This window comes from Scleropages formosus, chromosome 4, assembly GCF_900964775.1.
Source record: "Scleropages formosus chromosome 4, fSclFor1.1, whole genome shotgun sequence".
Lineage (NCBI taxonomy): Eukaryota > Metazoa > Chordata > Actinopteri > Osteoglossiformes > Osteoglossidae > Scleropages > Scleropages formosus.
Window position 1 is genome coordinate 9,543,180 of NC_041809.1, and position 26,828 is coordinate 9,570,007.

Sequence of the window (26,828 nt, forward strand, 5' to 3'; positions counted from 1 at the left end):
AATGTAAATAAAAACACTGCGATATGTTTTGTTTATATTTTCGTAAAACTACTTCCGGCTTGGCTCGACGACCCTTAGCGTTCGACCTTTGACCCTTTCCGGATCCGGTCCTGTGGAGCTCCGCTTCCAGCTGGTCGGCATACGTGTAATTCGTGTGCGAAAATGGCCGAGAAAAAGTCCAACCCCGGCACGAATCTGCTCTTCTCCACAGCTCCCGAGTTCAACCTGACGCTGCCATTCATCCCCGTGAGCCAAGCCACGGGCCCGGCGGTGCTGTCGGGAGGTGAGGCGGACCCGGGCCGGTGGGCTCCAGCCCAGCTCCACTTACTAGTTTTTATAACAAGACAGCGTCGGGTGCCAGATCCGATCGGTTCGCTAGGGAATATCATCGTGCTTTTTTCTCTAGAAAGTACAGTGAGCTTGTCATCGGTTTTATTTGTTCGTCTAGTTTGCTGCTAAACACGGGCAAGAATCCACCCTTTAACCAGACGTTGTCGAATACATTGATCACAGACAGTCACTGACACGTCGATACATTCAGATTCATTGGAATCAGTGACACACTGACTGTGTACATCATGGAATCAGTGGTGGCACATTGATACATATTTGGATACCTGGATTCAGTGACACACTGATACATGATTTGTGTCCTGTTTGGAATCACTGACACATCGATACATTTTGATACACTGGTCACACTGGTATGTTTGTACATTGAGATGACTGATGCATTTTGTGTACACTGGAATCACTGACACACTGACATTTGGATACACTGGAATAACTGAGACGTTGATGCATTGGTTAAACACATTGATATTTGGTTCATATGGAGGAATGACACTAACTGCACTTAAGAATCACATGTCCGCATCTAGTGTCTCTTCCTGCTACTGTACGTACAGATTGTGTTTTCTATGAGATGTGCATCGTTTTGGAGAGAAGTGTCTGCTTAATGAATACATGTAAAAGTACATTTGAATGCATTAGTATCAGTGGTATGTTGATATCACTGATATATTGCCATATATTGAAATCACTGGCGGGTGAATGTATTCAGATGCATTGAAATCTGTGACACATTGATACATTTGGTCATGTTGAAATGGGACATGTATTGAACTGGCTGGCAAAAATAACTGTCTCTTAAACTAGTTTCCTAGTTCAATTCAGTGTCTTTACCTAAAACTGGCATGAAATGTTAATGATGATTTTCATCTCAAATGCAGGGCGTTATTGAGAAAATTTTAGTTACTCTTCCATATGAAAAAGGGATGTCAGCTGGTTTACAAGACTGATCCAGTTAATCATCACAAATACTAGCTCTCCGTGTAAATACTTATTAAATATTTCTTTATTTGAGAATATGAAGTGACAGTAGTGGAATGATTTTCAGACCCAGTAGGTCCTGGACAGAAAGGCCTTTAGTGAAATTCTTCATAAACCTACCATCTGTGATTATGCTTGTTCTTCACTTTGCAAATATTAGCACAAGCAAAATATTTCACTCAGGAAAGTATATTTTTATTGAGAAATATGTAACTTGTAGAAATATAAAGCTGAAGGTGATTTGTATGCTTACGTTTGACAGTTTGATCATTCCTTTTGTTGGTATTTATCCATTTGGAAGTTTGAATTTAATTGCTTTGGAGATTTGAATATAATTGGACCAATCTTTTTTTTTTTTTTTTTTTTTACATTTATGTATAATAAAATTTTCAAGAAATAATGTGTAATATTCCGGTAGTATGCTTTTTCTGTACTTTTCCACAGTCTAGTATAAAAGAACTATTTTAATTTTAGGAATTCAGATATCCCCAACCACATTCTGTTTCACATTTCAATTGAAACAATGCAAATTTTAGATTTTTAAAATGAAATTTTTTTTTTTTTTTTCCTCCCCTCTCTGCTCCATAGATGATTCAACAGATGTGGGAGAAGAGGACAGCTTTCTTGGACAGAGTTCTGGGAATTCCTCGCAGCCCGCCACATTCAACTACTTCTCAAGTCCAACGAACAGCAATGATCCGTTCGCCTCTATCGGACACCAGACTCTCCCCCCTCCAGCAGCTGCAATTGGGCCCACAACTTCGGCACCAGCCTGCTTCTCCACCGAGCCGAGCATTTACCCCAGTGCTTCAGTTCCTCAGTCCATCCCTGTTTCACAATTAGGAAATTCTGCTTTTCAAAATCCTCAGGCACGATACACTCCACCACCGAATGCTATGGCCCCACCTCCTCAGCAGGCTCAGCAGCAGGCCTACAATCCCTATCGCCACACCCCACTGAGCAGTCGAGCTAATCCTTATCTGACTCCTCCTGAGATCCAGCAGCATCCTGTGCAGCCGCCGCCAGTGGCCTTTTCCCAGAGCCCACCTACTGCCCTTCCTCCTCAGTCATTCCAGACTGTAGCAGCTCCTTATTCACAAGTAAGTTTGTGTCTTTCTTATAACGTTGTTTGCTGCTTTTGTCACGTGTTTCTTTTTGTGGTGCTTTTAATGTTTCTTGAAAATATCAAAAGATTCAACTGGCTTTCTGTAAAATTTCAGTTGAAACACAGTGACAAAATGTCAGTGACACAGTGATAGTGAAAACATCCTCAACATACTTTGTGCTACTACATAGTATGACTTTTCCATGTTATTGCTAACAGAATGTGCATCTGGTAGTTTCCTGTTTGAAATCCCAAAGTAGGAAGTCTGATCCTATCAGTCTTAATTTTTTTTTGTTTGAGTGCATGTGTATGAGTTGAATTGAAGATGAAATGAGAAATGTGTTAAACTCAAGACTAGACCTGTGAATTCTTCTTTGTTTTCCTAGGCTCCTCCTACACAAGGACAGTCACCACCCCTCCCGTCCAGCACGTCAGGCCCTGTGGTTCCAGCCACACCCATGATGCCATATTCCTATAATGTGTATGAGCCAGTTCACCCTCACTGGTTCTTCTGCAAGCAAGTGGAGTCAAAGAAGATATGGATGCCTTTCAGCATCCTTGATTCCATGCAGCTGGAAGAAACCTTCAACTCTGGTGAGCATCTAATCTGTTTTCAGTAGGTTTCTAGGAGCATTAGTTAATTTTTTCATGTTTTATAACCTAATAACTTTTCGTTACCTACATCTGTCCAATACTTGAAAATCATACTTGAAATCCCATAAGACTGTGTGGCGCCACAGTTCTTGTAAGACTGGGAATATGAGTGTCCTTTGCAGCTCCTAAGCTGTAGGATCAGATGAGAATTTGAATCCAGCTCAGCTTATGTTAAGTTTGCATTTTCTTCCTGTGTTCAGTGGAGTCCCCCCCCCCAACAGTCCAAAGACATGTTTCAGGTGAATTGGTAACTTTTAGTTGCCCATACTGTGTCTCCTGTATATGAGAGTAAATGAATGTGTATATGGTTGCCTTTTGATGGACTTGTATGCTGTCCGAGGTGTATCCTGACTCATGCCCCATGCTTCTGGGCCTCAACAACCCTGAACAGCACAAGCAGTTACTGAGGATGGGTGGATGTAAGGGTTCTAGCTTTTCTTGTTGCTCTGTATCAGTCCAACCAGACCCTGAGAATGTAGTGGTGTGTACGGATGGAGGACGGTATGATGTGCACCTTTACGACCGCCTAAGGACTGCTGTGTACTGGGAGGAGGAGCCCTCTGAGGTGCGAAGGTGTACCTGGTTCTACAAGGGAGACACGGACAGCCGTTTCATTCCCTACTCGGAGGAATTCAGTGATAAACTTGAGGTTTGTGCTGCAACATTCTCTGTTTTGAACACAGATTTTATTTCTGGGCCATGATGGAGTCTCGTTTCAGAAGGTTTCTTGCAACTCGCTTGGTCAGTTTATTAGCACTTATTTAACATGCTTAGTTTGCAGAGCAGGATATAAATTATAGCACATTTAACTGAGTGCAGAAGCAAGGATTTTGTATGTCGTTTCTGTTTATTTTAGAAAGTCAGAATTACCGATGACCCCAGTGTATTGCATCTCATCATCTTTATCGTTTCTTCTTCTGGGAGTCATGATCAATTTGTTACAGGGCTTCTCAGGCTATATAAAAGAGTGTACTACTAAAATCTCATCACAGTATTTTGAGATTTTTTTTTTTGGTCAACGAGGAATGGTGGTTTTAAAGCAAGCAATAACGGAACAAAATTATTACTCTTGCCTAGGGAGAATATAAGAAAGCTGTGTCCTCCAACCAGTGGCATCGAAGACTGGAATTTCCTACTGGGGAAACTATTGTCATGCACAACCCTAAGGTAATGTTACAGTCTTTAACGACAAAAAGAAAAGGGTACGTGAGATGTTGTACTGCTTGTGAGGGAAATGGGAAGTTAGTAGATTGAGGGCAGTTGTGAACAGGTAAGCACAAATATTGTTTCAGAAATGAAGTCTGCCTTCTCATGTTTCAGATCGTCTTTTCTGCTACAGGTTATCGTCCAGTTCCAGCCCTCGGCGGTGCCTGACGAGTGGGGAACAACGCAGGATGGCCAGACGAGGCCCAGGGTGGTGAAAAGGGGAATCGATGATGACCACGATGACATTCCTGATGGTAATTCGTGAATCATAATCACAAGACTTGCTGGATGATCTTTGCCAAGGTTCAGTCTCCGTGTGATCGCAAGCTACCGTTAAACTACAATGTATTGTTGCTGTTTTTTAACACAAAAAGTACCTGGTATGCTTTAAATAGGATGTTGGGGTAGTTTTGACGTTTTCAAAGTCTCACTTTCTGGATTTTAGTGCCTGGAAGGCAACTGGCATTGTAGGATTGTTCACAGCAAGTGTGAAGCTGTCAGGATAATGTCTTGTGCTCATCGCCCAGGAGAGTTTCCTCAGGTGGACCACCTGGTCTTCATGGTTCATGGCATCGGACCCGTATGTGACCTACGCTTCAGATCCATGGTGGAATGCGGTACGGGATTGTTATGTGGGCACCTTTTACTACCACTGTGTGTCACCTGTAGCCTGCTGTACAACAGGGGTTGGGACATATGGAGGCATATGTAGGAGATCCAATTCAAATGAGTAAAAATTCACATCTTTCTGAAAGTGAAATGAATTCCCCATGTCTCAGAGTTTTAAATCCTCAAGATGTTATAATTGAAGATGAGAAGGGGCTGAATATTACGCCCCCCCGCTGCATATAACAATAGTGATCTGTCTTCCACAGTGGACGACTTCCGCAACGTCTCCCTAAAGCTGCTCCGGAGCCACTTCCAGAAGGCCCAGGATGAGCGGCGGATTAGCCGCGTGGAGTTCCTTCCTGTGCAGTGGCACACAGCCCTGCACGGTGACGCCACTGGAGTAGACAGGCAAGGAAAATCCACCTGTAGAAATTTACATCAGGACAAGACTTCCATTTCATATCCTGCAACTGCGGTAGACCACCATTTCAATGAATCTGGGGACTAGAGTTCAAAACTTGCTGCTCACAGGGGCAATAAAAGCAATAAATGAATCCAGGAACAGCATCTAGTTTCAACTTTTCTGAGATTCATTATGTGTGGTGGGGGCGCGGTGGCACAGCGGGTTTGGCTGGGGCCTGCTGTGTGGTGAATCTAGGGTTCGAGTCCTGCTTGGGGTGCCTTGTGGCAGACTGGCATCCTGTCCAGTGTGTATCCCTCTCCCCCTCCAGCCTTGCGTTTTGTGTTGCTGGGTTAGGCTCCGGTTCACCACGACCCCGCTCGGGACAAATGGTTGTAGACATCGTGTGTGTGTGTGTGTGTGTGTGTGTGTGTGTGTGTGTGTGTGTGTGTGTGTGCGCGTGCGTCATATTATGTGTGGTACTAGAGTAAATTGTGCTAATCAATGCCATGTAATTTAAATTCAATTTAGTTTTAGATTTAATATTTATTTAGAATCACCCTGTGGTGACTAACTTATTTCTGTATCGACAGGTAGTACAGAAGTACAGATTTCATGCTTTAGTACTATCTAAATATGGAAATGAGTAACTTTTTTTTTTTTTTTTGGGTAACATTTTTTAATAAAATATTGAGATTTTTATCCATTCGAATTGGCTTATCTAAAGGGCATGAAATATTTGTGTATATGGTATACTTTATTACAAATGAGATTGGGGTGACTGACCTTGTCTGTTTCTCTTTATTGCAGGAGGATTAAAAAGATAACCCTGCCCAGTACAGGGCGCCTCCGTCACTTCACCAACGAGACCCTCTTGGACGTGCTTTTCTACAACAGTCCCACATACTGCCAGACCATTGTGGACAAGGTGGCCATGGAGGTCAACCGCCTGCACACCCTTTTTCTGAAGAGGAACCCCACTTTCAAGGGTGGAGTCTCTGTGGCGGGCCACAGCTTAGGTACACCCAGGGGACGCACGATCTGATGAAATGAATCCACTAGGATGACACCATGCCGAAAGTTCATACAGTAGCCGGAAGTTCAGGTTTTAGACTGCACTAACATATCCTGTACTCTGTTTTTTATTTCCAGGCTCTCTCATTCTTTTCGATTTGCTGTCCAATCAGAAACTCAGCCTTCCACAACAGGTTCCTATAATTCTTAATGGCAAAAATCCAGTAGATATTAAACAGGTATAGTGTGCTGCTTATACCACACCCTCCCTGGTTTCTCAGCTTTTTTTTGTTTTGGTGTTATTTATGTTATAAATTTCTGAAGTTTGGGAAGGCATGTTTTGATCACACTCACTCTGTGCAAAGGTTGCCAGCCCACTGTTGCAGACAGAGGACACCAAGAGCCAAGCAGCTGTGGAAGATGAACCTGCAGAGGAAGGAGAAGAGTTTCCTGACCTTTCTGCTGTGCTGGAACATCTGAGTCTCTCAGAGTACCTTCATACCTTTGAACAGGAGAAGATTGACATGGAGTCCCTTGTAAGAAAAGTGTAGTTTTTACTCTGGGAGTTTGAATCAATGGCCATATGAGGAGTTGTTGTTAAAATGTCTATGAACTTGTATCTGGTGGGTTAAGAACTTGTAAGACTAGAGTTAGTTTATGAACATGGCAGGAACCTGAATGGTGTTAGTTTAAGTCACAGTAACCCTGAAAAAGGTACTTGAAGTGAATCATTACAGTGCAGATGTTAAAGTGAATAGGTAGGTAAAATTGGTCGTCTTGGATAAAACTATTAATGTTGCAATATGGAAAAGTAAGGATTGGGTTGAAATGAACCAGAAACATAATTGAAGAAAGGTGTCATTGTAGGGCAGTTGCCTTCTCGTACCTTCTGCTCATGCAGTGTCTTTTGTCTTATTGTGAAAAGCTCATGTGCACTGTGGAGGACCTTAAAGAAATGGGAATTCCTCTTGGGCCACGGAAAAAAATTGCCAAGTTTGTGAAGGAACGGGCCAACAAACAGGTGTGTCTCCAACATGGTTGTAGTGTTTTATGCTGTTTTCTTCTTTGAATTCCTGAGGACATGAGATTCCTCTGCTCTTCCCCCAGGCATCGAGGCAGGCGGCAGCTGAGCGGAAGGCCGCTCTGGAGGCCGAGAATAAGGCCAGGTTGGAGGCAGAAGCTGCACAGGCCCAGTCAGCAAAGGCCCTTCCAGACTCAGCGCCCAAGAGGCTCCCAGTTGGAGGCATGGTCTCCTCCATGCATGTGGACTACAACTACTTTGAAGTTGGTACAGGACAGGTACATTCCAGCTCACCACCGACACAAAGTCTGCAGTCATTGTTTTTCTCTTGGTCATGTGGGTGAAATCAAGACCCAAGAATGTGTTTAAACTGTTGTTTACTTTATTGCTAATATGGCATCTTTATTCAACATGACTTCAAGTATTTGACCCATTTATATAGCTGAGTATTTACTGGAGCAGTTTTGGTATTTACCTTGCTCAGGGTGCTAAAGCAGTAACGAGGAGTGAGACTTAAACCAGCTTCCTTCGGGTTCTTATAGATCCATGACCTTAATTGCTATGAGATTAGTGAGAAGCAAGATGAGCTAGATGATTAGAAGAAAGTAGGTGCTATCTCTGCGTGTAACTAGCGAGCTGGAAATACATCTGTGCTTTGTATTGTGTAGATAATCTATTTCCATTGAAACTGTGGCTGGTGCAGACATGCATTGAATTAGAGATAATGGCAAGTTAACATGATTCTAAATAATTAAAAATAATAGTAGTACCAATACTATAATTATAAAATAGTGATGATTATTCTTAACAATAATAAATACCTGGGTGGCTGTCATCTCTGCCAGGTGTCTGTGGTGTATCACGCTCTGGACTTTGAGCCTGTGAACTTCTTCGCTCTGGGTTCCCCCATCGGGATGTTCCTGACAGTTCGCGGGCTGGAGCGGATTGAAGAAACCTACCAGCTGCCTACCTGCAAGGGCTTCTTCAACATCTACCACCCAGTGAGTTGTGCATCACCCTCATCACAGCAGCACCAGATCTGTGGAGTTGCCTGAAAGTTTTCCGCTTGCCATTCCGATAACAGATGACTGACTTATTGTATAACAACTGACTTGACGATGTGTTCAAGTGCTAACGCAGAAACAGAACCAACTTGCTAATCATCCCCTGGTGTCACTCCAATATAGTTTAGTTTCTGCTCTTTTTTTTTATTTCTCCCCCACACCACAGTCAATGTTGAATCTAGCAAATTTTACTGAATGTTCTGGCTTTAATAAATGACCTTATACGGTAGCACAAAATATAGTTTTCTCTACTGCTCTATTAAGCAAGGTGTGTGTACCTGTCAAGATGATGTTTATACAATTATATTTCTTACACCGCATGCAGTATGAAAACGGCTTGTCTTCGTGACTGTTAATCACTGGTGATACATTTTTGTAAGATGTGGTTTGTCCTCCTGTTTCAGCTGGACCCTGTAGCTTACAGGATCGAGCCCATGATTGTTCCAGACATAGAGCTGAAGCCAGTCCTCATTCCTCACCATAAGGGACGGAAAAGGCTCCATCTTGGTACTGAATCATATAGTGCTTTATTGTATTCTAATTGAGTTTATTTTTATGAGTTTTTGATCATTTGTTTTTAAAAGCCTGCTATCCTTGGTGCTGAAATATTAGATTATCATCAACTTCAATTATCTAGTACTTTCATGAGTGACATTAAGGCACTATATATAGGCCTGTTGTTCACATTTAAATAACGAATTCAGTAACAAAACTTATGAAAACAACTTGGAACTAGAAAAACATATAAAAGGCAATTGTTGTTTTAGTTCGAAAGACTTTTGCTAAAAAGAGCAGATAGAACTGTGACTGCAGAGCCTCTTTGCTTTGGCAGAACTGAAAGAAGGCCTGAGCCGAATGGGCTCGGACCTGAAGCAGGGGTTCATCAGCTCGCTGAAGGCAGCCTGGCAGACACTCAACGACTTTGCCCGTGCCCACACCGCTTCCACCCAGCTGCAAGCTGAACTCGAGATGGTGGCCAATCAGATAAAGGAGGAAGAGGAGAAGCAGGACAGTGACGGTTAGACCCATGGCCCAGCTCTTCTTATTAACATGCAGCATGTTGTTTCTATGCATGATTGAACACAGTTGTAGCCAAAATGCAGATCTTTCTTTCACTATCCTTGGAGAACTGCTTACAAAACTTATAAAGATGATACAAGGTGATTAGGCTACATTAGTTTAGTAACTTCCTGTTTACACACACAAACACACACACACACACACAGAGGCACAGGGTCCAACAATGCACCATCTAATTTTGGCGTAGCTAACAAGCTGGTCGAGAGCCCAGACTCAGCAAAGGAGGAAGATCCAGTGGTGAAGATCGGGATGCTGAATGGTGGAAACCGCATTGACTACGTCCTACAGGAGAAGCCCATTGAGAGCTTCAACGAGTACCTGTTTGCCCTTCAGAGCCACCTGTGTTACTGGTATGAGGGCTTTCGTTTCGACTTCAACTGTCATACGCAAATATCACACTGCAGTTCATAAGCAGTTAGACCATGTCAAAGGCCAGTTTTTGCTTGTTTCAAATTTTAACAATTTGCTGTTTATTGTTCAGCTACGTATGCTATAATTATGCCTCAGTGTGATTTTGTATTCCTTTGTTTACAGGGAATCTGAAGATACTGCTCTGCTGATTTTAAAGGAGATCTACAAAACCATGGGGGTCCTTCCGGAGCAGACTGTGCACTGATGCAGTTCATTGATGCAATCAAACCCAGCCCACTTGACAAGAACTTTTTTAGCGTTGTCTTTTGCCTTTAGATTGTGCAAAGGCTGGGTTTTGTCACTTAATATGCATTTTCTTTTCGATTTAATTTTCTTTCTTGTAGCCTCAATGTGACTAATACGGTGGTTTCAGACGTAACCCCTAGGAGGCCTCGTGTTTGGTTTTCAGTTCCACTTATTCCCTTGTATTAATTGGATAACTTGGATTATATGTACTAGTCACACATATACATGAATATGGCATCAAAGTGCGGTATTCCGAAGTACTACTCAAAACATATTATCTTTAAATATACTGAATTGTTGCTAAAAACTGAAATAGCCAAATAATGTGACTGAATAATTTAGGGAGCAATCTGGACCATAAAACTGCAAACAGAAGGCCTGCCAGGAATTGGGTTTGGCACCTGTGATTTAATAAAATTGTATTTTTGCCAATATGTCTTAAATTAAGAGATAAGACACCTGCTGAATTCCAAATAGTACAACTATACTCCACTTTGAAATTGATTTTTTTTTTTTGAATATATATATATATATATATATATATATATATATAGTGTAAATTATACTGAGTGTGAAGTTTTGGGAAAAATTGCCTGTATGCTATAACTGAAAACCTAACATTGACATAAATATTTGATACAAATCTCATAAATCTGAAATGCAGTCTTTTCAGGGCCCAAATTTGGTCTGGCAGGGTAAGAAAATGGTAAGGAATATGTTGGCCATTTACAGTTTAAACTGGTTTGTACAGGTGAGTCTTGTGGCATTAAAATGCTGTTCAGATAAGGCATTTCTTGAATTTGTGATATTCTTTTGTAAGATTTCTGACGAACATTTTAAATTTGATTTAATACAGCAACACTGTTGACTACTTTATGCCAGAATGGATTTTCAAGTTAGAACATTTTCTTATTACTCATCCAATGATCAAATACAGTGGCAGTTTACATGATTGCAGTGCCATTAAAATATTTCCATTTTAACCATTAAAATCCTTTGCAAGAAGTATTGTAGGGGGAGAAGAAAAGTTTAGGAAGTTTCTGTGTAAATGTGACACATGACCCTTCTTTTGCTATTTGTGATCAGATGGTCTTTTCAGCGGTGACAGCAGAAAATCTTATAATACAAAATATGTGACACATTCCTGCCTTAAAAGACACACTGATTTATTAAAGGTCATCATTTGTCTTTGCACTTGTATGTGAACTGGCTGTGAAATGAGGAATTAAAAGCAACTGGAAAACTAGTACTGCAATATTAGTACACTGTAAGTCTCTCTCGTCCCTCCCTCCTTAAGTAATCAAAATTGTCACAAAATGCAATGTGTCAAACATGCGTATAGCGGCAAAGAAAGCTAAAGTATTAAAATGCATTGCAATGGAATATGATGCAAGTCCTTGGCAGCCACCAATAACTGGGCGGCATGTTGGCACAGCGATTAGCGCTGTTGTCTCACAGCGCCTGGATGGTGTGAGATCAGTGGGTTCAATCCCTGCTCAGTCTGTGTGGAGTTTGCATGTTCTTCCTGTGTCTGCATGGGTTTCCTCCCATAGTCCAAAGACATGCTGTTCAGGTTCACCCATTTTGTGTGTGTGTGTGTGTGTGTGTGTTTTCCACTAATGTGTGGATGAGTGATCCATTGTAAGTAGTGTATCTAGCAGTGTAAGTCACCTTGGTGAATAAGGTGTGTGGGCTGATAACACTACCTAGAGTTCATTGGAAGTCACTTTGGAGAAAAGCATCTGGTAAATAAATAAATGTAAATGTAATAAAGCTGTTCACATGACTGGCTGTGTGTCTGGCAGAACAAAGGGAGGAGAGAAGGAGAATGTCCCCAACACCCTTTATTTATACCTTCCTGAGTAGTAGGAGGGTACGCGAAGCTGTTGCTCATGGTAAAGTCCCTCACTGTCATCCTTTAGCAGGCACCATTTCTATAAATAACACCAATAAAAGTGCAAGTTTCAAATGTCCTCAACGTTCCTCTGATGGACTTAGGGTTAAAGTTAGGGCTAGAGTTAGGTTGAGGAAAATTATGGGCTTCGTATACACAATTGTGTTTCGGTTGCTCTGGCAACACTGTGTCCTCCTCCAGGTTGTAACATGTCTGTTTTGTTTTAAGTGTGTTTGTGTGTGGTGGAGTTATGCCGGTTAAACACGTGTTGCTGGGAGGTATGTAAAAGAGTTGTCTATGTGTGGGTTTGTGTATGGGGTTTCTGGCTGTGGGAGAAAGGTGGACCAAGATTCCCATGTGTTGTTAGAGGATTTTTTTGTTTATTTGCTTTGGGGTTATGTCTCGACCTTGTGGGTCTAGTGTGGAATTTACATTTACATTTAGACGTATTAATTTAGCAGATGCTTTTCTCCAAAGCGACGTACATCTCGTAGAAAATACAATGTGTGCTCTGCCTTAGCAGAAAGAGACATACCTGCAGATGTGTGATTAAGCACAATGTTTCCTTCACCATAAGCACCAACGTTCATCACACAAGTAGCTGCATGAAACTTTACCAGAATATCGCCAATTCCTAATCACCTTCCTAGTAGTTTTTTTTTTTTTTTAAATTGAGATACAGATAAACATTCACGTTACATTGCAGAAGTGGCTCTGTAAAGGATTGATCTGAGCATGATCAGGAACATTTATACCTTACATGAACTTAACAGATCATGGGTGAAGTGAGTCTGGAAGAGATGAGTTTTATGACCCTTTTTAAATATGGACAAAGGGTCAGCAGATCTGAGTGAGAGGGAGAAGTTGTTCCACCACAACAGAGCTAGAACCAAGAACCTCCGTGCTTTACCTTTTGTGCATATGACCACCAAGCGGGCAGATGTGGAAGAGTGTAGCAGTTTGGTTGGCGTGTAGCAAATGATCAAGTACTGTGGATATCTGGGAACAGTTCTATTGATGCATTTGTAGGTCACAACCAAGGTCTTAAATTTGATCCGGGCAACTATGTGCAGAGAAACAAGTAGAGGAGCGAACGCTTTGGCAAGTCAAACACAACTCAGGATACAGCATTCTGTATTAGCTGTAGAGGTTTGATAGCAGCAGCAGGAAGGCCACATGAGAGAGTTGCAGTAGTCCAGACGGGATGTTGCCGTGGCCTGGACAAGTAGTTGGGCAGAATCAGTTGTGAGCTAAGGACACATCCTGTGGATATTACGCAGGATGTATCTGCAGGTCCTAGCTGTAGCTACAATGTGCTGAGAAAAGGATAGACTTGAGTCGATTGTCACTCACTGACTCTTAGCCGAGGAGGTAGGCAAAATACAGGTGGGGTGGAGATGTCTGTGGTGAGTGTGCAGTGATGTGGTTGGGGTTTATGTATCAAGGGAAGATATATTCTGGGTCAGGGTTGGGCTTTGGAGGGGATATATTTTTAAGCTGAGAGTGTATGAATTGTGTGTGGTCGGGGGATAGGGTTAGGATGAGGGCTGGGGCAAGGGATAGGGTTGCGTTAGGACTAGAATTAGGGTTATGGTTTGCATTAGGGTTAGGGCTAGTGTTAGGGTTGGGTTTGGTTTGCATTAGGGTTAGGGCTCGAGTTAGAGTTTGGCTAGGGTTAGGACTGGCGTTAGGGTTGGGTTAGGGTTTGCATTAGGGTTAGGGCTGGAGTTAAGGTTGGGTTAGGGTTTGCATTAGGGTTAGGGCTAGAGTTAAGGTTGGGTTAGGGTTTACATTAGGGTTAGGGTTAGAGTTTGGATTGGGCTAGGGTTTGCATGAGGGTTAGAGCTGGCGTTAGGGTTGGGTTAGAGTTTGCATTAGGATTGGGGCTGGTGTTAGGGTTGGTTAGGGTTTGCATTAGGGTTAGGATTAGAGTTAGGGTTGGACTAGGGTTTGCATTAGGGTTAGGGCTAGGGTTTGCATTAGGGTTATAGCTGGCGTTAGGGTTGGGTTAGGGTTTGCATTAGGGTTAGGGTTAGACTTATGGTTAGGCTAGGGTTTGCATTAGGGTTAGAGCTGGCGTCAAGGTTTGCATTAGGGTTAGAGCTGATGTTAGGGTTGGGTTAGGGTTTGCATTAGGGTTCGGGCAAGAGTTAGGGTTGAGCTAGGGTTTGCATTAGGGTTAGAGCTGGCTTTAGGGTTGGGTTAGGGTTTGCATTAGGGGTTAGGGTTAGAGGTAGGGTTGGGCTATGGTTTGCATTAGGGTTAGGGTTAGAGTTAGGGTTGGACTAGGGTTTGCATTAGGGTTATAGCTGGCGTTAGGGTAGGGTTAGGGTTTGCATTAGGGTTAGGGTTAGACTTAGGGTTAGGCTAGGGTTTGCATTAGGGTTAGAGCTGGTGTTAGGGTTGGGTTAGGGTTTGCATTAGGGTTAGGTCTAGAGTTAGGGTTTGGCTAGTGTTTGCATTAGGGTTAGAGCTGGTGTTAGGGTTGGGTTAGGGTTTGCATTAGGGTTCGGGCAAGAGTTAGGGTTGAGCTAGGGTTTGCATTAGGGTTAGAGCTGACGTTAGGGTTGGGTTAGGGTTTGCATTAGGGTTCGGGCAAGAGTTAGGGTTGAGCTAGGGTTTGCATTAGGGTTAGAGCTGACGTTAGGGTTGGGTTAGGGTTTGCATTAGGGTTCGGGCAAGAGTTAGGGTTGAGCTAGGGTTTGCATTAGGGTTAGAGCTGACGTTAGGGTTGGGTTAGGGTTTGCATTAGGGTTCGGGCAAGAGTTAGGGTTGAGCTAGGGTTTGCATTACGGTTAGAGCTGGTGTTAGGGTTGGGCTAGGGTTTGCATTACGGTTATAGCTGGCGTTAGGATTGGGTTAGGGTTTGCATTAGGGTTAGGGTTAGACAGGGTTAGGCTAGGGTTTGCATTAGGGTTAGGGCTGGCGTTAGGGTTAGGCTAGTGTTTGCATTAGGGTTAGAGGTGGTGTTAGGGTCGGGTTAGGGTTTGCATTAGGGTTCGGGCAAGAGTTAGGGTTGAGCTAGGCTTTGCATTAGGGTTAGAGCTGACGTTAGGGTTGGGTTAAGGTTTGCATTAGGGTTAGGGCTAGAGTTAGGGTTGGGCTAGGGTTTGCAATAGGGTTAGAGCTGGCGTCAAGGTTTGCATTAGGGTTAGAGCTGATGTTAGGGTTGGGTTAGGGTTTGCATTAGGGTTCGGGCAAGAGTTAGGGTTGAGCTATGGTTTGCATTAGGGTTAGAGCTGGCTTTAGGGTTGGGTTAGGGTTTGCATTAGGGGTTAGGGTTAGAGGTAGGGTTGGGCTATGGTTTGCATTAGGGTTAGGGTTAGAGTTAGGGTTGGACTAGGGTTTGCATTAGGGTTATAGCTGGCGTTAGGGTAGGGTTAGGGTTTGCATTAGGGTTAGGGTTAGACTTAGGGTTAGGCTAGGGTTTGCATTAGGGTTAGAGCTGGTGTTAGGGTTGGGTTAGGGTTTGCATTAGGGTTAGGTCTAGAGTTAGGGTTTGGCTAGTGTTTGCATTAGGGTTAGAGCTGGTGTTAGGGTTGGGTTAGGGTTTGCATTAGGGTTCGGGCAAGAGTTAGGGTTGAGCTAGGGTTTGCATTAGGGTTAGAGCTGACGTTAGGGTTGGGTTAGGGTTTGCATTAGGGTTCGGGCAAGAGTTAGGGTTGAGCTAGGGTTTGCATTAGGGTTAGAGCTGACGTTAGGGTTGGGTTAGGGTTTGCATTAGGGTTCGGGCAAGAGTTAGGGTTGAGCTAGGGTTTGCATTAGGGTTAGAGCTGACGTTAGGGTTGGGTTAGGGTTTGCATTAGGGTTCGGGCTAGAGTTAGGGTTGAGCTACGGTTTGCATTAGGGTTAGGGTTTGCATTAGGGTTTATTTATATAATTACACTGTACAAGTTTTATTATAGATTCTGAAAATTTTCTGGTTATTGATATTACCTTTTTATTTGTTTTTGTTGACAACTGAACACACAAGTGGATCAATTGCCATATGTTTAAAATCCCTTATTGGTGTTTGTAGTTTCATATAAATTATTTCTTTTTCAATTCCGTCCCAACACTAGCGTTTATTTGATTTTCTACTGTTCCAGCACTGTTTATACTCACTTTGAACATAGAAGTTGAAACTGAGATCTTTTGATTTTTTTTGTTGAAGTTGTTTAAAAATTTTCACTTATGGAAGATTGTATTCCTGGAATATCTTTCACTGATACTTCAGCTGTTGCAAAACTATGTAAATTTTTACATTGACATGAATATAAAGAAGTTCTTAAGTCTTAAAGGTAATATTTTATACTTATTGTATTTTGTATGGGGGGCGTGGTTGCGCAGTGGGTTGGACCGCAGTCCTGCTCTCCAGTGGGTCTGGGGTTTGAGTCCCGCTTGGGGTGCCTTGCGATGGACTGGCGTCCCGTCCTGGGTGTGTCCTCTCCCCTTCCGGCCCTACGCCCTGTATTACCGGGTAGGCTCCGGTTCCCCGCGACCCTGTATGGGACAAGCGGTTCTGAAAATGTGTGTGTGTGTGTGTGTGTGTGTGTGTGTGTATTTTGTATTTTCTTGTTGCACAGCCGTGTCTGGTTTATTCTGAAACTTGGATACACAAAATTGGTCAGTTCTGGTCTGAAATTTAGGATTTTTCTAATACCTTCATCTATGACCTTTATTTTTATATCAAGTGCTTTCTCTAAACAGTTTTACATCTGAAGTTTATAAGTGGTTTCTCTGCAGCCGTGGGTCTCTTTTGGTGTTTTAAATTCAGTTGAATGAACACAATTGTAAAGCGCTGCAATGTTTCCAGTGTTTCAAGCATTTTGTGGGAGTTCATAGGCTTTTGGAGACAATTATATTTTTGAAAACTTAAAACAGTATCATCGTATGACTCCCATGTGTACATATAGATATATATACTTCCCAAATTAGTTATTTGCATGAGGAAAAAGTGTAGAGAAATATCAAATTATGCAATAGAGCTACAAGGCCATTTTCTTCTATTTAGGTTTTTGGGGTCTGAGTGCAAATATTGTGAAATTAAGATTTTTTTTGTTGAAACTACACACACACACACACACACATTTTCAGAACCGCTCATCCCATACGGGGTCACGGGGGAACCGGAGCCTACCCGGTAACACAGGGCGTAAGGCCAAAGGGGTAGGGGACACACCCAGGACGGGACGCCAGTCCGTCGCAAGACACCCCAAGCGGGACTCGAACCCCAGACCCACCGGAGAGCAGGACTGCGGTCCAACCCACTGCGCCACCGCACCCCCTTTGTTGAAACTAGTCCTTGTATTTTCCCCTTATGGGTATCTGTTATGCTTTAATTGAAGCTTCCAAAGACCACTTCTGCGATGCTGCACATCTTCGGAGTGCTGCAAAAGGGCTGAGAGACGACACACAAGGCATGATTGCATACGTCCTTCAGTCTCTGCTCTGCTTCCTAGCAAAGCTCAGAAGAGCCTCAGAACCCTATTGCGTACTTACAAGGCTTTCAAGGGTTTAGCTCCTACTTATTTTTCAAAACATATTAGTATGTATAAGCCACAAAGGTCTTTGATCACAGGATGTCGGGTGTCTTATGATTCCTGGAATAACTCCAGCTCCCCTTGCTTAGCTTACTGTGAATGAAGCTGCCAAGTGCTGCTCTCTCCAGCTGTCTGAGCGGGTCTCGGTGCTGCCGTCTATCACATCGTACAAAACATTTACCTGCTCTCCCAAGCAACGTCCCCAGGTGCCAGCACACCTGGAATAACCTTCACCGTTACATTGCTTGTCCCTGTACCGCTGTAAATGACCAGGTTGATCTGACAGCACTTGTCTGGTGAAGTACTTGGCCATTCCGGAACACGCCTGTTAAACACTATAATTTAGTAATAATGATACAGCACCCGGGAAGCCAGGAAGGGTAGGAAGCCAGTTGGACTTGGACCCCAATGATTTTTCTCTCCTGTAATCCTGTTAGTTTTTTTTTCTCCCTCCCCTACAACCGCTGACGGTGCAACTTGGTTTTTACTCCTATTATTCATTGCATATCTTTGATTTACACACATGTCTTGAGCACAGGGTGGCACAGTGGGTTGGACCACAGTCCTGCTCTCCGGTGGGTCTGGGGTTCAAGACCCGCTTGGGGTGCCTTGCGGTGGACTGGCGTCCCGTCCTGGGTGTGTCCCCTCCCCCCTCCGGCCTTACGCCCTGTGTTGCCGGGTAGGCTCCGGTTCCCCCGCGACCCCGTGTGGGACAAGCGGTTCTGAAAATGTGTGTGTGTCGAGCACTTTGAGTAACTTTTGTCCCTCTTTTAATCATACAAGTTTGACACCCTCGTAAAGTGTAGCATTTTAATTTGCGAAAATGAAGGCAGGATGCAGTTTAGTCCAAGCAACTTTTACAAAGAATAAAAAGGTACAATTCAGTCTGGACCATTTTGTTAAAAAAAAAAAAAATGAAGAAAACAGCCATTGTGAGGTGCCAGGAATGACCTATTAGAATGTGCTGTGACCACTGAAATTTAAAACATTTTTAAAGTTTAAAATAAAAGAAACCCACCCTTCTCTCACATCGAGTCAGCGACTGGTTGAGACAGCAATGCCGAAACAGCAAATTCACACTGCAAGGGCCAATCAAGCAACGAGGCACCAAGTGTCAGTCCACAGTACAGGGGTGCAGCAGAACTGTCTTAACTTCTGCAGTGCTGTGTGAGTATTATGTTAACACACATATTGGCTGCGTTTGACAGGTTTGAGCTTTAACTGCCAAGAACAGTGTACTAGTTACTACAGTATTCGTACATTCAGGCTATTTTTAATTGTCTGTGCACGTGATCTAGTTTTAATTACATTAAACCCTCGTTTTGCATTGTGCAAGTCCTCAAATTACACAGAAAGGTCCCTTTTTGTCATTGCACTTTTAAGCAATAGCAACACATGGCTTTACAAACTACAGCTAGAATTTGTGTTTAAAAAAAACACTACACTACAGTGTAGATCTTCTGGAAGACAAACCTCAGACAAGTTCTTACAAGCAAGTCTGATTTACGTACATCGTATCGGGTGTAAAATTATTCTGAAACAAGTGGACGTAGGTGTCAAGTTTCCCTTTCCCTCCTCCAAAGAGCGGGGCCAAATCTGCTGCTGACGTGCTCGCTCTACGTTACAGAACGATGCGGTCAAGTGGGCCGCGGCCCCGACCGCTCAGAGGTACAGTCCCAGAGCTTCTCCAGAGGCTGCTTTACTCCTCAGGCTTCCTCTGAACATTGAAAGCCTGTTTGCGAAGGTGGCTCTCGATCTCTTCGCGGAACACCAGCATGCCTAGATGCGAGTGCGAGGCTTCGTTCATCGCCTTGGACTGGATGCACATGCGGTACTGCTCAGGGGTCAGCTCATCGGCACACTGCTTTTCATGCCACAGGTGGAAGAGACCCGAGACGGGCGTGCGCACCACTATGAGCTCGCTGCGCAGGTACTTCCTGTACAGGTGAACGTCCTCCACCCCCCAGCCTTTCACCTCCAGGTCAAAACCTCCTGAGCAGGGCAAGAAGATGGCAAAGGTGACAAGGGAAAGCAGACTTGACTTGGTGATCTCCGGCACATTAAGTAATCGTTATAACTTAATTTTACACATTTCATTCTATGAAATGCTCTCTTTAATAAAATGTATTTGTGGAACATATGGACAGGCCTCTATCCAATACAGCATATAAGATGAAGTGGATTTATTCTGCTGTTCAACTGACTAGATTAAAGAATCTAAGTTAAATTCAACAACCAAAATGAACAGTAGACAACCTTTCTCCACTGTAAATATTGGCATTGACACTGATATTTCCCTCCTCTCTCTCGATGTGGAAGAGGAACTATGGCGGAAAGACCAGAAGGCCCAACGACTGTTGACGGCGAGCAAGGCGGACAGTTGTCCTGACCGAGACCCTTCCCATGTGGAGTTATAGCCGTGTCTCAAAGCATACAGCAGTTTTAAATGTTCAGTAAATTGTGACATTATTAGGGCAAACTTACCAATGTTGAGAAAATCTGATCGATATTGACAGGTCATCCCAAAGCCAAAGTCCCTCCAGAAACCAGTATCCTTTTTATGAATCTGAATAGACAAAATAGATTCCATTGTCACACTTTGCTCAGTGCCCTTGATCCTTTCCCACCAGTCTACCAATGCAAGACTAACGATCAATTCAGTTTGGACATAAATACAACTACTAATTATTTTTCATGTCACTTACAAGCTGGTGTTCGATGGGGGGAGTAAGCTCCATATTGCCATAAACTATGGCAGGATTATACAGGCTGAACAACACTGGATAAAACACTCTTTTGTCTGAGAAAAGACAAACACTGATAAGTTTATGGAGGAAAAAAAAAAGTTTGTGGAGTCATTTCATTAAAGTGAAAATTAGACCAAATATAAAAGCCTCTCTCTGAACTGTTGAGATAATATAAAGCATCTCCTTATATATACTAATTTAAAATATATTAAAAAGTAAAACACCAAGTGTAATGGCAGTATTTTAAACTATTGCTCTTTTCCACAATTAGATCAGGAGAAGCACACACTGAAATCCAGCGTGACAAGAACCGCCAGGAGAAACGTACTCGGAGAAGCATTAAGGCGGCAGGTGTTGAGGAACTCGGCTGTGAAGTAAACATCAACGTCGCAAAAAAACATGAGCACGTCGCCCTTTTTCCACGCATGGGCCCCAATGTCCAAGCCCCTGCCCCTGGAAAACTCCTCGTCCACAGGGATCAGAGTGTAGTTGGAGAAACTATCCTCCCTGTGAATAAAAGCCCAGCAATAAGGCAATAGGGACACGGGGCAGGAATGATGCATTCCAAAATGTATAGCTAAGATGTAAAAATAAGATTTAAAATGACCAAATACTAACATTAACAAACAAATCAAAACATCTAATATATAACAAATATAAACAAACGGTATACTAATAAAAGATATTATAGTGCAAAGTACGAAAGTAAAAATTAAAGGTATTTTATTGGAATGAATGTTGACATTTCCAAGCATGTTTTAAAAGGCACTGCTAAACTGGATATACCGACCTGGACAATTTGTCCAAAGAGGACCTGACCTGCAGGAGTCCTTCCTGTCCAAAGTAGACCACCGTAAGGTGTACTCGCCTGTCTTGCTGAACGCAGACTTCCCTGCAGGAAACACTGACGGAATTAAACACCAGGCACAAACGTGGGCGATCAGAAGGCCAACTCATCTATAAACACAGCACCTCAGTGGGGGGGGGGTCTAAGTAACCAGTAGCTGTCCATGGGTCCTGGGCATCGCGGTGTGACACACTGGGCCCTATGTGGGGTGTTTCTATAGCTACAGATTCACTTTGGACAGCTGGTGCAGTATTAGAGTTACCCACAACACTAACTGCAGACCACAAAATATGTTCCGGGTGTGGAAGGATTAAGCAGAGACCAGCAAACCTCGAGGATGCTGAGGCCCCACCTGAAGTTGTGCAGAAACTGCACAAAGGCCTCAGTCCTCCCCGAAAGCGGCACGATGAGGTTGATGACGACTCCGGCCGTCTCCACCGACGTGCTCCTCACTTTCATGAGGGGCCCGAAGGGACGGAACAGGGTGACGTGCCGGAAGTCGGTGGCCTCCTCCTTACTGAAGAAGAGCTCGTAGAGAGTGCCTTTGTCTCGCTCGGTGCGGTACAGCCCTGGAAGGAGGGAGAGACGGAGAGGATGGAGATCGCACACCAGCCAGGAAAGAGGGCAGAACTGACAAACCAACCCTCTTCTTTAAATGATGGATTTAAAACAGCCAGAGCTCAAATGCAGGAGAAAGAAACGTTGAGCAGCAATTACTCCCCCACCCCCCTCGCCGTGCAAATGAACAATTCCTTCTTTGTAATCCTACTGGATGAAACAATATCATTTAGGCAAATAAAATTACAAGCAAGCCTTAACCAGGAGCAGGCAAATTCATTTTAATTACAACCGTCACATATCACAATTTTTTTATTTTTTTTTTGTTAAAATGCAACCAAACAGTCTTTATAGGCAACAATCATACCAAGCTGATCTGCTCAAGTACCTCCGCTTAGGCCAATATGTGTCTTGTACATTAAAGCATCAACAGGAAAAGTGAACATCACAGGCTTCTTAAAGCACTATAACTTATAGCTGGAAGCTTTACACTTGTGCTGCATCTACTGTGAACACAACCTTGCGGTGATTTCACGTACACAGAACATTTACATTCCACTGTTGTAAAATGTTCCAGCATAAACCACTATGTATTTATGATATAAGGAGATAAAGGCTGGGATCTTTCAGTGTGATGAGGACCCACATTGCAAATAATTTCACTTGCAGCACAGAAAAATGTCAAGCGGTCATACTTAGATTGGGAACGTAGATGTTTATATTCGCTTTCATATAACACGTTTATATTTGGGTGCGTTGTGTATTTCCGCAGCGACTGTTTCGAGCGGGCGGGGCTAACCACGAAAATGCAGCTTAAACCGGTCATTTCAAAGGTCAAAGTTGACAATAAACTAAAGGCTTCGCAGAAGTAAAGGGCAAAGCTGCCGAAAATGTATTAATGCCACTTTAAAGAAGCTTGGGCCTGTTCCAGCTCTAATAAATACATTTGGCAGACGTAAATGGCTCTTTGTTCCCTTCTTTTCTCAGGAGGGCAACGACAGAAGCCGGCCTGCCGTCTGCACGACCAGCGAAATGCACCCGTACAAGTTAATGGAAAGCAGCTGACCTGGACAATCGGTAATGATAAAGAATAAATAATAATAAATGCAACCGTAAAAGCACATTTTTCGAGCTTGGAGAATAAAGCCTACATTCAAGAATGTCGCGGCACTAAAAGCTTTTAGTATCTGTACAATTGAATTGTGCTCTAGATGCCACTCATATTTCCACAAGTTCAGCGGGTTCTACGGCGCTGAAGGAGAGCTGACATCTCGTGAAATACAAACTTCTCGCCGAGACGCACGCAAGCGGTCCCTGAGCCCTGCGACTTACAGGGAGTACGAGACCAAAGTAGTTGCGTTCCTAGTTCTGCGGGAACGTTACTAGTCAACGCTCAGCGTTTAGAATTTAATAATAAAAAATTAAATTCCGAGCCATTAAATCACAAAAGACTCTGAAGATCTCACTCGTACAGCAGTACTGACGCGGTGAACCGATATAATAAAGGAGTCATGTCTACGCAGTCTCTGAAGAGTGTTGTGCCAGACATACAGCTATAATAAGTATTTTTTCCTTTAAGACCAGCAGATGGCGTAGTGGTTAAAGCTGTCGTCGTGCAATCAAAAGGACCCCCCCCACTCAAACCCCTGCTCCTGACGTAGTACCCACGAGCAAGGTACACACCCTGAATTGATACAGCTGTATAAATGGCTAAATCCTTGTAAGCAGCTTATTCTATAAACCCAACAATATAAGTCGCTTTGGAGAAAAGGGCTATTATTATTATTATTAAAGCACAAAACAAAGCCCGTGTCCTCTTTTTAACTCATTGGTGGGACATGTACCTACCTTCAACAAAGTCATTCTCTGTATATGTCTGCTTCTGCAAGGGCATGTCTTCGTCCTCCTGTCCGTCATCATCGTCGGGGTTATTGATCACATCCAGCGCGGCCTCGATAACCTCCGTCAGCTCATCTCTGCGATCCCTGCGGACAGGCTTCTCCTCCGGGTGCCGGGTCAGGCCCATCTCCAGCTGGTAGACCTTGGTGGCGGTGAAGCTCTCGAAGGGCACCAGGGCGTACTCGCTTGGGAGTCGCGCCCCGGTACTCACCTCCGCCTTGTCGATCTGGGAGTGGAGGAACTCGAGGAGGTCGCCGGGCTCCTGATCGCGGGCTTCCATTCTGCCCTGGCCCGTGGAGTCCTTCTTCTCCTGCAGCACCTTCAGCTTGGCCCCCATCTCCTGGAGCTCCTGCTTGAGTTGGGCGATCTGACGCTTGAGGCTGGAGACGCGGCTCTGGTGGCGCTCCTCCTGCTCCTGCAGCAGGGCCTGGTAGTGCTCCTTCGCGTAGGGCTCCCCTCCGAACCCCGCCAGCGCCGAGCTAGCGTCCGCCGTGGGGCCGCATTCCAGTAGGTACACGAAGAGCATGAGCGCCAGCAGCAGGAAGACCCCGAGGAGCAGCCATCGCGCCCGGCCTTGCAGCAGCAGGCCTCGTCTGGGCATGATGGGAGGCTCTCATGGGTCACAAAGCACCATCCCTCTTCGCCGAGCTGGAGGCTGTCAGCCACACGTAAAAACCAATAGCTCCGGAGACGCCTGGCCGCAAAGAGAAAAAAATCATGTCGACTGGGACTTCCTGCAACGAGAACGCATTCAGAAAGTCTTTCAAATAAAACCACGCACGCCGACGATTTCGGACAAAATTAAATCGGTGCACGTTTTAAGGCAAACGCAAAGCTTCCGGAAAGAGAGCTCACCTGACCAGGAGGAAACCGCTCGTCTTGCTCTCGTCGCCACCCACTCTCGCGTTCAGCCGGAGCGAAGAGGTTGCGCGCCGAGAGACGCCTTGCTCATTGTCAGTCCCGCAAGTGCCGTGCTGCTCCGGTCACCTAGCAACCGCAACACTGTGGTAAAGCCCCATTTTCCCAGTCAGAACATGAAGGCCCGACCTGAAAGGGAAAGGGAGGGGATATGACTTTCATGCCAAATTTAAGACCCAACTTGAAGGCAACTTTGTGAGTTAAGGAATTCCTAAAATCTGCATGTTTCCAAACGTCCACACAGAGAGCAAAGAGAATTTCACCTCCGCACTCTGGTGGAGCGACTGCTTGTCAAATTTTACTGGCAAAAGGATGGAGGGGGAAGGGAAATGCAAGATTGAGAAACGAAGTGAGTAAAGACAATGTAGTAAAAAAAAAAAAGCTCAAAAGCAGTCTCGCTGGCCAGCAACGTAGCCGTCGGAGCTGTCAGCTTGCGGTCAAAGGACATGGGTTCAAAACCCCACTCCTGCTGCAGTACCATCAATCGAGGTCCCGCACCGATACTGTAAAAATGACCCAGCTCAGTCTTGATTTTGTTTAACCTCCCTCGATGTCACTGCCTGTCGTCCCATGCAGCTCACAACAGCGACAGAACTCACTTGATCTGCTTTTAAAGAAACTCCACACACACACACACACACACACCTAGTTGTGAGCTCCACGCTCGAATCTCGCTACCTAGGGGCGTTTTCTGGACGTGTGTGAAAGGCATGCCGAAGCTGATGTGTTTCACATTTCAGCCAGTGATGTGTGTGTGTGGGGGGTCTTAGAATGGGGGAGGGAAAAAAAAAAAAACCACACTTCCTATACCAATAGAAGAACTTGCTACACAAACTGCTTTGACAGCAGCAATAAAAAGAGACACACACACACACGCACACCTACCCTTTGCCTTGGTGTGTCTGTTTTTTGTTTGTTGCTCCACAAGAGAGACAAAAAAAAAAAAAAAAAAAAAAACACAGGATGCCCTTAATGAGCACTTCCCAGCAATGCAGATTTTGCCCATCGTGTTCCCCTTTCCAAGCCGACACGACTCTTATATTACAGCTTTACTACCCAGCAGCTGTGGGAAGAACAGCCACTTCTGCTTCTGGTTTGGCTTTCACACTTTCCAGCGTTATTTAAATGTTTACTACGTTTTACACGTCGTCGTCCCCCGGGGGGAGAAGAGAAAAAAAAAAAAAAAAAAAAAAAAGTCCAACATTTACAAGCCAAAATATAAAACCTGACACATGTGAAGATGAAACGTCAGTCGTGTTTTAACGGCAGAGAAACACACACACACACACACACACACACACGTGCGCGCGGCGGGTAGCGCTGGTGCCACGCAGCCACTGCCACTTGGCTCCGGGTTCGAAAGCCGCGGATCACTCGTCACGTCACGTGTGTCTGTCTTTGGAACCTCCACACACAAAAAAAAAAAAAAAAGTTTGCAGACATGCACACTGAGCCTCGGGTCCGCTGAGTGTCAGAGAAAAACGAAGCTGATAATAATAATAATTAAAATATCACAAAAACAGAAGAGAAAGGCTCCAAGCGGCGGACTCAACATCGCCGGCAAAGATCCGCACTCTGCCCTGATGATTATTCTCGTTTTTACCCCACGTTACTCAGTTATTCCCATGGCATGTTTGCACAAACGGCGGGTTTTCATATTAAAAAAAAAGGAAAAAAGAGGAACCCGAGAGTGCGCGTGGTCGTTCGTGCGACCGAGGAACGCCGGGACCGCGCCGGCCAATTAATCACACATTTTATAAAAATAGCGTTTTCAGAAGCTTGTGATACAAAGGCGCGTTTCTCAGCCACTTACCCCCTTCTGCCAATTCACACTGTGACCGTCGGCTACGCAGCTTTTCCGTCAGCGGGAACGAGAGAGCGACGGAGACCAACTGAGCCGGAGCTCGGAGAGCAAACGGTCGAGATCCACTTCCGGTCTCTTTGTAGGGGAAACAAGTCACAGAAGCGTTTTCTTAAAGGTGTAGTCGCGCGTCACTCAGTCGAGACCTTTCTTAAAGGTGTAGGGATACAGCACACCGAGAACCCTTTTCTTAAAGGTGTAGGCATGCAGCACACTGAGAACCCCTTTCTTAAAGGTGTAGGCACACAGCACATGGAGAACCCCTTTCTTAAAGGTGTAGGCACACAGCACACCGAGAACCCCTTTTCTTAAAGGTGTAGGCACACAGAACACCGAGAACCCCACACTGAGAACCCCTTTCTTAAAGGTGTAGGCACACAGCACACCGAGAACCCCTTTTCTTAAAGGTGTAGGCATACAGAAAAGTGTGGGGTTAAGTT

At 44.2% G+C, this 26,828-nt stretch overlaps 2 protein-coding genes across 3 annotated transcripts; one reads left to right on the plus strand and one right to left on the minus strand.

Annotated features, from left to right (window-relative positions):
- Positions 1 to 83: 83 nt before the first annotated feature.
- sec23ip (SEC23 interacting protein) lies at positions 84 to 10,629 on the plus strand. The gene is made up of 18 exons (XM_018749225.2): positions 84 to 283; positions 1,921 to 2,432; positions 2,824 to 3,031; positions 3,547 to 3,740; positions 4,169 to 4,258; positions 4,431 to 4,551; positions 4,825 to 4,914; positions 5,173 to 5,314; positions 6,117 to 6,325; positions 6,459 to 6,559; positions 6,686 to 6,856; positions 7,246 to 7,341; positions 7,428 to 7,619; positions 8,187 to 8,342; positions 8,810 to 8,912; positions 9,238 to 9,423; positions 9,673 to 9,835; positions 10,020 to 10,629. The coding sequence occupies exons 1-18, from the start codon at positions 163 to 165 to the stop codon at positions 10,099 to 10,101; spliced, it is 2,937 nt and encodes a 978-aa protein (XP_018604741.1). The 5' UTR covers positions 84 to 162; the 3' UTR covers positions 10,102 to 10,629.
- Positions 10,630 to 18,361: 7,732 nt separating this feature from the next.
- On the minus strand, positions 18,362 to 26,510 carry csgalnact2 (chondroitin sulfate N-acetylgalactosaminyltransferase 2). 2 transcript variants are annotated; one of them, XM_018749266.2, is made up of 9 exons: positions 26,341 to 26,510; positions 24,465 to 24,656; positions 23,559 to 24,303; positions 21,505 to 21,721; positions 21,096 to 21,197; positions 20,634 to 20,812; positions 20,264 to 20,358; positions 20,043 to 20,124; positions 18,362 to 19,550 (listed from the first exon to the last, which is right to left on the minus strand). In XM_018749266.2, exons 3-9 carry the CDS (start codon positions 24,208 to 24,210, stop codon positions 19,258 to 19,260), a joined length of 1,620 nt encoding a protein of 539 aa, XP_018604782.1. In that variant the 5' UTR covers positions 24,211 to 24,303; positions 24,465 to 24,656; positions 26,341 to 26,510; the 3' UTR covers positions 18,362 to 19,257. The 2 variants fall into 2 exon arrangements, with proteins under 2 accessions (XP_018604782.1, XP_018604781.1); XM_018749265.2 differs by having other exon boundaries at positions 23,559 to 24,343.
- Positions 26,511 to 26,828: the final 318 nt, after the last annotated feature.